The sequence below is a fragment of the Penicillium lagena genome, assembly GCF_028827675.1.
Source record: "Penicillium lagena strain IBT 129212 chromosome Unknown utg000007l_segment0_segment0, whole genome shotgun sequence".
Taxonomy (NCBI): Eukaryota; Fungi; Ascomycota; class Eurotiomycetes; order Eurotiales; family Aspergillaceae; genus Penicillium; species Penicillium lagena.
In genome coordinates this window covers 837,350-848,813 of record NW_026623228.1, presented here as the reverse complement: position 1 = coordinate 848,813, position 11,464 = coordinate 837,350, and the positions used below count along the sequence as shown (strand labels likewise).

Genomic DNA, 11,464 nt, shown 5'->3' with positions numbered 1-11,464 from the left:
GATAGCACGTGACAGGACCAGAGAAAAGTCGATCCACTAGTCCTGATCAGGCCCAAGTCGACTTTTTTTTGCCTCCCCTGGCTGAGTTCTTTCCTTCTTTCTCCTCTTCATTCTCCATCCTCTCTTTTCTTGATCCGTCTCTCTTGTCAGATTCTTCTGGATTTGACCTCACTGACGGCTTCTCTTTATCCCCGTCTTCTTCACCTAACACTCTCTTCGTCCCCTTAGTCCCTTTTTTCCCACCAAAAAAAAAAAAACACCAGGCTTCATTATGTCGTACGGTGGCGGATACTCGCGCGGCGGCAACGACTCCTACCGGTAAGTCTACTATCTCGAGAGAGAATCATCTCGTAGTTTTGCTTCTCCTTTTTCATCGTTCGCATCTTTGCGATGCGTTGGGTGAAAATATCGAGCGCTTGCGCTCGGGTGGCGTTGGGCCTAGAAGCACTCCTGCGGGCGCTCACGTCCATCACAAACCCGCCCACAAACACCAACAGTTTCAGGACTTTTGTGCTAACTACTCGCTATGCAGCTCTCGTGGAGGCTACGATGACGGTTACCAGAATGGCGGTGGCTCCAACGGCTACTCCAACGGCCACAGCGGTGGCTACGGAGGAGGTGGTGGCGGCTATGGTGGTGGCTACGGCGGCGGCCGCGGTGGTGGCTTCGGCGGTGGTGCCGGTGGTGACCGCATGTCCAACCTGGGCGCTGGCCTGAAGAAGCAGGATTGGGGTAAGTCGCCGACTCTTCTAGTGCATTTTTCTTAGTCACTCATACTAACTACCAATTATTAGATCTGAACACCCTTCCCAAGTTCGAGAAGTCCTTCTACAAGGAGCACCCAGATGTCACCGACCGATCGGACGCCGAGGTTGAGGATTTCCGCAAGGCGCAGCAGATGGCTGTGCAGGGCAGCAATGTTCCTCGCCCCGTCGAGAACTTCGATGAGGCTGGCTTCCCGCAGTACGTGCTATCGGAAGTCAAGTCCCAGGGCTTCGAGAAACCGACAGCCATTCAGTCGCAGGGCTGGCCCATGGCTCTCTCCGGTCGCGATGTCGTCGGTATCGCCGAAACTGGTTCCGGAAAGACCCTGACCTACTGTCTTCCCGCGATTGTCCACATCAACGCGCAGCCCCTTCTTGCTCCCGGCGATGGCCCCATCGTCCTTGTGCTTGCTCCTACTCGTGAGCTGGCAGTCCAGATTCAGACTGAGATCACCAAGTTCGGCAAGTCTTCTCGTATTCGCAACACTTGCGTGTACGGTGGTGTCCCCAAGGGCCCTCAGATTCGCGACCTGTCCCGTGGCGTCGAGGTTTGCATTGCCACCCCTGGCCGTCTGATTGACATGCTGGAGGCTGGTCGCACCAACCTCCGTCGCGTCACTTACCTCGTTCTCGACGAGGCGGACCGCATGCTTGACATGGGTTTCGAGCCTCAGATCCGCAAGATCATCGGACAGATTCGCCCCGATCGTCAGACTTGCATGTGGTCTGCTACCTGGCCCAAGGAGGTCCGTCAACTTGCTTCGGACTTCCTGAATGACTACATCCAGGTCAACATTGGTTCCATGGACCTGTCCGCTAACCACCGTATCACCCAAATCGTCGAGGTCGTCTCGGACTTTGAAAAACGCGATAAGATGATCAAGCACCTCGAAAAGATCATGGAGGACAAGGGCAGCAAGATTCTGATTTTCACTGGTACCAAGCGTATCGCTGACGAGATCACTCGTTTCCTCCGTCAGGACGGATGGCCAGCCCTTTGTAAGTTCTTTTATTCCCCATTCCTTTTAGAATGTGCGTTGCTAACATTGTTCTCCAGCCATCCACGGTGACAAGCAGCAGAACGAGAGAGATTGGGTGTTGAACGAGTTCAAGCAGGGCAAGAGCCCAATCATGGTGGCTACCGATGTGGCTTCCCGTGGTATCGGTATGATCAAACTGCAAACCCCCCCTCCCCCCCTTCTCCCCTCCCCTGTCGGGGCCTTTCGAAACACTTACCTGTGTTGGTGTTGTGTGACATTATGGCACGGTGTTGAACTCTCTCGAAGCATGTTGGTGAAAGACGACTCGTCCAGGCGCAGCATCTGGTCATCTCAAATGGTTCTCAAGCCAGGAGAACCTTGGACTCACAGTGCAGTAGCAGCAGACAGTCCTGACTGGCCAGTATTCTCCCACTCTTATCTTTGTCGCAGACACTCGTAGAGAGTTGGAGTCTCATGTTCTCAACGTTGTTTGAGCTGTTGAAACTGCATTTGCCAAGGTTGCTCCGGGACCGCGATCTATTGCCACATTCCTATGGACTCCGCTTCCCCGGATTTTCATCAAGAAGTCCGTCCACGAAGAGAGCAGTGATGCATCCAAGTCCTGCATGACTCAGAAAGGGCCCTTCATGGCCACGTTGCTTTTTATTCCCACTAATGCGCTGTTTGCTAACATGGCCCTGATTTTTTAAAGATGTCCGCGACATTACTCATGTCCTCAACTATGACTACCCCAACAACTCGGAGGACTATGTCCACCGTATCGGCCGTACTGGTCGTGCCGGTGCCAAGGGTACCGCCATCACATTCTTCACCACTGACAGTATGTATCTTCACTTATGGTTTGTGCCGTCGATATCTGACTTCCCATTTCCACAGATTCTAAGCAGGCTCGTGACTTGGTCACTATTCTCACTGAGGCCAAGCAGCAGATCGACCCCCGTCTCGCCGAGATGGTCCGCTACAGCGGCGGCGGCGGCGGTGGCCGCTGGGGTGGTGGCCGAGGCCGTGGTGGTTGGGGTGGCCGTGGCCGTGGTGGCGGCGGTTTCACTCAATCCAACGCTGCGCCTCTGGGCAACAACCGTCGCTGGTAAATCCCGCGCGCAACCGCTGCTGCTGCTGCTCAGTGTAGTCAGTCATTGAGCTTGTATTGTCTCGACACACCATATCGGTAGACCTCTTTTCTCGATTCTCTGCGTAACTCGGTATGGATCGGCGTTTTATGTTTGAAGTCACTTAATAGACAGTCTTACTTTTTCTCTTTTATCGACTTTCTTCCTGGGAACTCTCACTGGAGCCATCTCTCTATCGTTCCGGATCTTTCTTTACTACAGCTTTCCAAATCGACTCTAGAGTTTGGCTTCTCGGAAGACGTCCCAATCATGTTGATTGATGTTTGTTGTACTTTGCAAAAGTCTCGGATACGGGGATCTCTCTCTCTCTCTGGAGTTGTTATGTTCTTTTAGTGCTGTGTATTGTCCATAAATCGAGATCATTATTGATTGCATTTCCATAAGATAGATCTTACCTGCCCTAACACAACCAACCTACGACTGTTTATCCAACCACTCCGCCAACTCCCGAGCCAGGATAGCATGTACATGGCTCGTCATATGCCCCGAATCATACCAGAAATAAGTATCCAGCGGCGTCGGACATCCATAGTTCCGATAATCCGTATAGATATCTGGCTGGTCATACCCAGCACAAAAGTTTGTGGTATTCACAATCCCATAGGGAGCAGGATCGTCCAAGATAGCACTCAATCTCGCATGCGCATCAAACAGCATCACGTTCGTATCAGCATACTTCTTTCCAAAGGACTCCGCATGCTGAGCCACCGCGGCATTGTACCATTCCACCTGCGTGATATTGGGGCTTGGGTCGCTGGACCCCAAATTCGACGGGTCGCGCTCCATAGGCGGGAGATTGAAGAATAGGTATGATCGAAATCCTAGACCGTATAGTTCGTCCACGGACTCGAAGAGCGTTGTCACGAGGGCGTCGTAGAATGTCGGGAAGTAGTCTACCGTCGTGTAGCGTGCGCTGTCGCCCACGTCGTTGATTCCGATCCAGATTGCTACGAGGGTTTCGTGGGTTGAGAGTCTGCCCGAGAGGGGCTTGTGGCCGTACTCTGTATACTGCGTGATTTGCTCTTCGAGTGAGACGGTGTAGTTGTGGTGGCGCGGTGTGCTTTGTGGATTGGTTAACCATTATGTTAGGGAAGAAAAGGGATGAGGCTGGATGCGGGTATAGAGAAAGGCAGGAGAGAAAGACGGACTACTTCGTCGAGATATCTGCCCCTGCGAAGGCAAAGTCCCATAGTTCTCGTTCACAGCTGCTGGGCGAGGTGAACCCTTCTTCGAGGCCGCAGCCTGTGAGATGTTCGATCCAGTTTGGCCCGCCTTCTGCTGTGCCAGTCTGAAGTATTTTTGAGTTAGTCCTGTGCCGGTGCCTTGTCTGGCCCTACTGACCTGGTTCTGGACAATCATGTCCGAGAAAAGAGTCTGCGCATCGTAGGCATAGTTGAAAAGATCGCCAATGAAGCTGTAGTTCTGGTGGCCGTGCGTACCCTGGACATACGTATACGAGTCACCGAATGCAAGTCTGATTTAGGTGTGTTAGAACACTCGGTAAATACTATGTCAATTCTTACTGACAGCGCCTTTGTGGAAGACCAATCAAACCTGTCCCCCGAGTGTGGCGAGGGCAGAGCAACAACTAGAGGAATGCTAGCGACGAGCGCGAGGATGCAAGCCATAGTGAGCGACGATGGTTTGGAATGAGACGAGGCAATGCATCTATCTTAATAGATATCGTATTCATCGTGCTCGGGCGAAATTGTGCCGATTCTTGCACCATATAGATCCTGAACAGGAATCGCTTCAGGTATACCCCGCATGGAAGATCAGATCCGGGGTAATTGTGCAGAGCGACGGAATCAATTTATCCGTCTACAATCCAACAGGGCTGGAGGCCTATCTATTGTTTTCCCTCGGTTTGCTTTCTCGCATTTCTCATGTGAGATGTTCTTTTTGGTGTCTTGTCCTGATCTGCAATCGTAGGACGTGCAATCTTTTCATGTTCTGATTCTAGTAATCTCTGCTTAAGGATTCAACTCTTATTTTGAATAGACAGTTCCAGAGGCTATTTCTAGCATGTACGCCTGATTGTCGACTTGACAGTTTTCGACAACAGTACTTTAGTCTCCTACTCTCTCATAGGCTGGGAAAAATCATCATTTACTAGTTTTGAAAGACGGTGTCAGACTCATCTTCGCCATTTCAATATTTGATGGTTATCTTCATTGAAAGGCACTTAGTCAACGAGAGTTAGGAGCTGATTATCGGCGCAAACTGCCTTGTCCCTCTATATCTGAAAAAAATGTCTTATAGTAATTGAATGCACCTCAGGTCACGGGATTACTTCAACAATCTATTCAAGAACTGATATTTTTGCTTTAAGTGGAAAATATCCACCGCAATGATCTTATCTAGCATGCAGATTTGCTTCCAAAATAGTATGAGAAAAAGCGGCAAATATTGCCTACTTCTAGTCACTGAAAGTGCCCACAAACCTCTGGTTGTTAATTCAAGCTTTTTTCCAAAGAGTATCTATATCAGTGACTCATGTACTTCGAATCATAATATTGGGTATGTATAGGGCATTTTAGCTTGTGGCTATGCTAATGGTGGCCTATAGTATGTGTGATTTACATTGTGACCGCGATCGATCGAACCTTGCCCGACTTGGCCTAAGTATATTTTTGATCCACGGACTACGCCGCCTCTGAGCTAGACTCGTATTCTCTGCGGTACTCTAAAATCGCCGGGGCTTTCTAGCTCATACATGGGCCCCGATAGTTCAGAAGTCAAGATTTATGCTTAAATGGCTCCGACCGACACCATGTGGGTGCTAGTGGATTCCTTCTAACGACGGTTTCCACGTCACGATGAACTAGGACTCCTAGTGCTGAGTAGGATAACCTTAATTGATCTCTATCGTAGATTTGAATGTTCCTTTGCTTTTTCTAGGCTTTGTACTAGAGTTAAATATGTGGAGTTGATGGTAGATATATAAAAGTAAGGTAGTCGGCTATAACTGCAAATGATTTCGAAATATATGTTGATGCGCTACCACACATAACTCTTCGAAGCCCTCTACCCCAGTAAATCTTTCAGTGGAGGAACTGTTCATTATTATTGCAAATGAGACTGACTGCACCGCTGAACGCCCATCTAGTCGCGCTAGACAAACAGAACTTCCATTTCCAAGTCTGAAAACCATCAGCCACCGATCTCGCATCTCCGAACACAATTCCCTAAAGCATCAGCGTGCAGTACCAAGCAAGGCCGCATCCCGCATAAGCCCCATACGCACCAATCATCACCTCACCATCCCAGGGCCCAGATCCCCGTCGATGCAGTGGAGGGAATGTCACTACGCGCCTCCCTGCCAGACCTCGATGACCTCCGATGGCGGCCAACGGGAGGCAAAGCCGCCGCCAGGAAGGATGCGCTAGCCTGCACCGACCCCTGTCACAATCGCGCAACCCCTCCCGCCTCCAGCGAAGACATCGGCCCCGGATGCTTTCTTCGTCTTGGCTCGGATTATGTACTGTACATACAGAACAGCCGTAGAAGCCGCATGGAAAATGCGACGCTAGTTACCTAGCTCGCCTGGTTGTTGGGTACATCGGCATCGGTTTAGTATCTAGTTGGCTTTCCAGCCTGTTCTTGGTGGTGTCATAATTATTGTATTTCCTTGCTCACCCTGGTTCATCTTAATTGACTTTGGACAACCGGGAACCCCCCAAGCCACATTTACAAAATAGTCATGTCGCAGCTGACGCGACGGGTTTGACTTTTTGGAGGAATTGTTTATTGCTGGCTGAAGGTGAGGGTTGAGATGAGTACCGGGCGTTGCTGCTCACCCACACCACAAGACCCCCTGTCTCGGGATTGGGATCCCTGCCAAATGTTCCACCGGCGACCATTTTTTTTTCTCGGTGGTTTGATTCTCGCTCTTTCTATCACCTATCCATCCCGGAAATCCTTTGCTGAGCTGCGACCCCCCCCCACTCAGCTTTAGCCGAGGGTGGGTGTATTTTATCGGAACCATGGGAATGCAATTGAGGGGAGAGAGCGACAACAATCTTCCTTCTTTCTCCTCCTGGGGTTCTCTTTTATCCGCGCGGAATGTCCACAGTAATTCCGGAAAAACAGAGTTGACCAAGATTGCTTGACGCGATCTACCGACGGCGGGACAGCGGGTAAGACTTACTGTGTATGGCGTAGTCCGACTGCGGCCATTATTTGGCCCTCTCACCACGGGCCCGCTGCAGTGGAGACTCTGGTGTCAGGGGAGAGACGGAGGGTTCTTGAGCCGTGCGCTAGTTAGCCCCTAACCTGTGCACGGGGCAATTGGCATCTTGAATTAAATCGATTAGCTAGAAGGCTGGAATCATTGTACGTAACTCTGCTGAGGGGAATTCGTACGGTGTGGACAGACTCTGTACAGTTTGTGCTTTGCCGAGAGGCGCCCCATCTCCCAATTCGGGTAGCTCATGGGAAATGAAGCAGCGCCCCAAGTAAGTAAACAACTGGGGGATCGTCGAGTCTTCCGTGGGCTAGGCACTTTAACTTGCGATACGGCTCGGCTCTCAGGGCAAAAGATAGAACTGATCATCCGCCGCTTCTTTCGAAAATTATTCCGTCTCGACGCCGTCACGAGGTAAAATGCTGGCGACCCTACCCACGTGTAAGCCGGTCTTCAATTTCAATCCTGTTCAGACAAACACCGAGTCAATCTAGCCGGGATTCGAATTAAGTGCCGCAGCCGCGAGAGGCGCCTTCTCCCTATTTGCTATGATTCTTCATATGAAAACGCCCAACAAGTTTCGCCTGCAACTCCCGGCTACAGAAGAAAGTAACGTCAGGAACGCGCTCGAAACGAAGGTGGACATGATGCCAAGAACTGGGGGTCTCTGATTCGATCGAGTCGCTCATCCTACCCTGGCGCCAGCGCCCTGGTGGGCAGGGTCGAGGGGATTATGAAAACTGGGGACAAGCTGGCGCCACTTTTGGGGTTTGATCGTCGGAGATACATGTATTACTGTACAGCGCAATTACCTGTCGGCCACTAATAATTATGATTGCCGCACCATATGATTGATGCCTTTTGATATCGATGATCCCGGCTGCACTACTCCCGATATCCCGCGCAGGGCGACATGTTCGGTCTTCGTCCCGCGGGAGACCATCCACCAGAACAGAAGTCCGAACCCCTGAACAATACCTGTCAACCAATGGTTGAGACATTATTATTCACCCTCAGCGCGGTTTTCACTCACCGGCAGTGGATGAACGGGTTTCCACCCTCTTGCGCGCGGGGGTGAGATCCAGCCCGCCCCGTCCACCCAATCACTGGCCGAGAGTCTTTCCGAGCAGTGGGAGGGGTGCATTTATGCTGCATCTCCGTGTTCTTCCTATCAGACTGGGCCAGTCCCGCTTTTTTTTTTTGTTTCCTTTTTTTGTCTGCTGCTGCATGTACAGTATGTACCGGAGAGCCGCCGACGAACTCCGCTCGTCCTGCAATTGAAAAGTCCGCCAATTGACGGTGGTGGAGCGAGTGCACGTTCCACGGAAATCCCGTCAACAAAGATGCCCCTTTTCCGCTTTAGGGGCTGGGGCCCTTCTCAACTATAATTAACTGCTCGCCAGGTGATGGCAGAACCACGGTAGGGTCTGATATCGAATATCGAATATCCATCTCTGATCTGAGAGTGAATGGATGTCAATGCAATGAATAATAAATCAAACGTTCGCTACGGAGGGCGGAGCCCTCCGTAACAAAATCTTTACAAGTACTCAATCGAATCACCGCCGTAGTGGAGCAAGCAGCGCTGCGCTGTCTTGAGCTCTCTCTATCTCTCTTTTTTTTCCCTGTGTGTTCGTCTCCACCGCCACGGCCCTGGTCCCACCGTTACACGGCGTATAACTCGTACAGGGTTACGCGAGAGCCGATGCTTATCAGACTCGATTCTTTTGTTGCCTTTTGCCTTTTGCCTTTTTTTTTCTGGGAAATGATCCCTACTAGGAATAGAAAACCGGCCCCAACCGCTCACCTCATGGGCCACTAAACCGGATCGAGGCCGGCCGACCCAGAGGCTCCGACTCCACCGGTCGCTTCTACTTCCCCCGACCTGCGCTACTCCTTTTTTCGCTAGCGGATGTGGTCTTCCACCAATATCAACACCTATAGGTATACATACAACCACACCACAATCCGGCTTGTCATGATGTCGAGCGCTGTCAGGGCTAACGACATCGATACCTTGTCTGTAATAATCATACTCACCCCTCCCGCCTGTAGTCGGCAAAGCTTAGCCGGAAAAGGGGCCAAACCGGTGTAATAATACGGTACGGCCCACATCCTCGGATCCCACGAGGCCTTTTTTCCCCTGCTCTCTCCTCCTTTTCCTTAGCTTCTTTTAGTCGTGCCTCTTCCCATTCTTTTTCTCTAGGGCCCGACACTAGCTCGAACTTGTCTCTGTGCATCCTCCTCCCCCGCGCCACACCACCCACCAAACCCGCCCCAAACTAAGATTTTAAGCATCTTGATTCTCTCTGCTTTCTGCCTTGCCTCTTTGCGCTTGGCTCAACAACGCGTCGATCGGAGAGCAGCACATCACCGTTCACTGCACGGAGACCCGCCGCTGACCAAAAGAACGTAGTACAGTCGGTACGTACCTGTGACTTGTTGCCTTGCCGATGATTCTTATATCGTCACAACACATACCAGCACACACTTCCCTCTCGCTCTCTCCCACATTCTCTCCTTTTCTTCACCAAAACGTGGCGTCCCACCTCCCTTGCATCCCTCTCTCCCTCCCACCCATCCCTGACTCGTCAATTTCCCCGACGCCAACACAGAAGGCTGATTTGTTTCTCCGACGCGTCGCAACAGTCTACGCGGGTGATCCTGGACCTCGGACTCGATTCGTAGCACCTGCCGCGCGAATCGCCCTCTTTTATGGACAACCGGCCCGCCCCCGAGTACGCACAGTCAGGTTCGCACCCAACACCGCCCGTCGACCACAACCACCACACCCCTTCTGAACATTCGGCCGCAGATTCTGCTGCTACCAGTGCTCATCACTCCTACAACCCGCAACCTGAGGTCCGCCACGCGCAGTACACACCGCAGTCTGAGGTGCGACCCGCCAATATTTCGTCCTCCAACACTCCTCAACCAGACTACGGTCTGAATCCACCACCGGCGCCCGCGCGCTCGCCCGCTTACCAGGACTACCTCGCTCGCCCGCAGTACCACCACGCGCCCAACTCCCAGCCCGGTGGTGCTCCCGGTATGGCTCAAGCAACAAGTCCGTTCATGTCCACCATGCCTACGGGCCTGCGCAGTCCCTCGAATGACAAGTCTGACGGCGCTGCTCCCATAGATCCCTCGATTGCGGCCTCCAGCCCCAACGCCTACCCGCCCCCCTACTCTCCCTATCAGCCGCAGGGACATGAGATGCAGTATCAGGGCCACCCGCCCCCGCCTCATCAGATGTACGCGCGCCCGGACTGGCCACATGGCTATGGACAGCATCAGCACGGCTTGCCGGGCCCATATGCCTCTCCTGCTACAACGGTTGGTTCCTCCTCCCCTGCCGCCACAACCACAGGGCCGCGCCCTGGCCAGGTATGTTTTTGATGATCCCTGTGTGTTTCTGAAGGCCTCGCACCACTTTACCGTTGTCTTGGGACGCCTCTGGACTCGACTGGAACGAAGAGCCGGCCACCCAGGGATCGTCAAAAACAGCGGGTTTTCTTACTTTTCGCTTCGGCGGATTTTCCCCCCTGATTTATCTGATACTGATTTGTTGTGCTCTATAGGTCTACTCCTTCGTTCCCATTCCTGGTGCGCAACAGCACAAGCGGCCCCGTCGTCGGTACGAGGAGATTGAGCGCATGTACAAGTGCGGCTGGAACGGCTGCGAGAAGGCGTATGGTACTCTCAACCACCTGAACGCGCACGTCACGATGCAGTCGCACGGCGCCAAGCGCACTCCAGAAGGTACGTTAATATCTTTTTTCTTCATGACGTGCATTCGCGGTCGCGGGGAGCTAGTCTTGTCGCAAATCGCTATATCGGGCTTAGCGCAGGTACGGGCGCTAGTTGAGTTAACACTCCGGCGCCGGGCCGCAGTAGCGTGGCCACCAGCGTGGAGAGATAGAACTAAACATGCCTTCATTCCCCGCTAACCAAATGCGTCCATTCCCTTACGTCGTTCCATATGCTAACTTTCGTGACAGAATTCAAGGAGATTCGCAAGGAGTGGAAGGCTCGGAAGAAGGAGGAAGAGGCCCAGCGCAAGGCCGCCGAGGAGCGTGAGCGTGCCGCTGCCCAAGCTGCGCAGGCCAACCAGGTCGATGGTCCCAACCCGTCGGACCCCTCTCAGGGTGGTCCGCCGCCCAGCTACGGCGGTGGTGTGCGGCCCCAGCTTCCTCCCATCGGATACCAGCCCGCCGGCGAACCTGTCCCGAGTCAGTACGGCCCTGGCCCGGGTGGCATGGTCTACCAGGGCAATGGACAGATGCCCTATCCCCCCAACTACCCCCACTCCCCCTACCAGAGCGGTCCCGTGTACCAGCAACGTGAGTAATGCCGCGATGTTTCCCCCCTTTGCCAGGACCG

The 11,464-nt window shown here is 52.7% G+C and overlaps 3 protein-coding genes across 3 annotated transcripts; 2 read left to right on the top strand and 1 right to left on the bottom strand.

Moving 5' to 3' along the window:
* Positions 1-271: 271 nt before the first annotated feature.
* On the top strand, positions 272-2,856 carry N7510_009864 (DEAD-box ATP-dependent RNA helicase DBP2; the record flags this gene model as incomplete). Its single annotated transcript, XM_056981789.1, has 6 exons — positions 272-318; positions 533-732; positions 795-1,763; positions 1,822-1,929; positions 2,457-2,585; positions 2,642-2,856. The coding sequence occupies 6 exons, from the start codon at positions 272-274 to the stop codon at positions 2,854-2,856; spliced, it is 1,668 nt and encodes a 555-aa protein (XP_056829625.1).
* A 453-nt stretch (positions 2,857-3,309) lies between these two features.
* On the bottom strand, positions 3,310-4,523 carry N7510_009863 (SGNH/GDSL hydrolase family protein; the record flags this gene model as incomplete). The annotated part of the gene is made up of 4 exons (XM_056981788.1): positions 3,310-3,955; positions 4,044-4,183; positions 4,237-4,369; positions 4,423-4,523. 4 exons carry the CDS (start codon positions 4,521-4,523, stop codon positions 3,310-3,312), a joined length of 1,020 nt encoding a protein of 339 aa, XP_056829624.1.
* A 5,273-nt stretch (positions 4,524-9,796) lies between these two features.
* Positions 9,797-11,432, top strand: N7510_009862 (putative C2H2 transcription factor (Con7); the record flags this gene model as incomplete). Its single annotated transcript, XM_056981787.1, has 3 exons — positions 9,797-10,468; positions 10,663-10,843; positions 11,083-11,432. 3 exons carry the CDS (start codon positions 9,797-9,799, stop codon positions 11,430-11,432), a joined length of 1,203 nt encoding a protein of 400 aa, XP_056829623.1.
* Between the last annotated feature and the right edge of the window lie 32 nt (positions 11,433-11,464).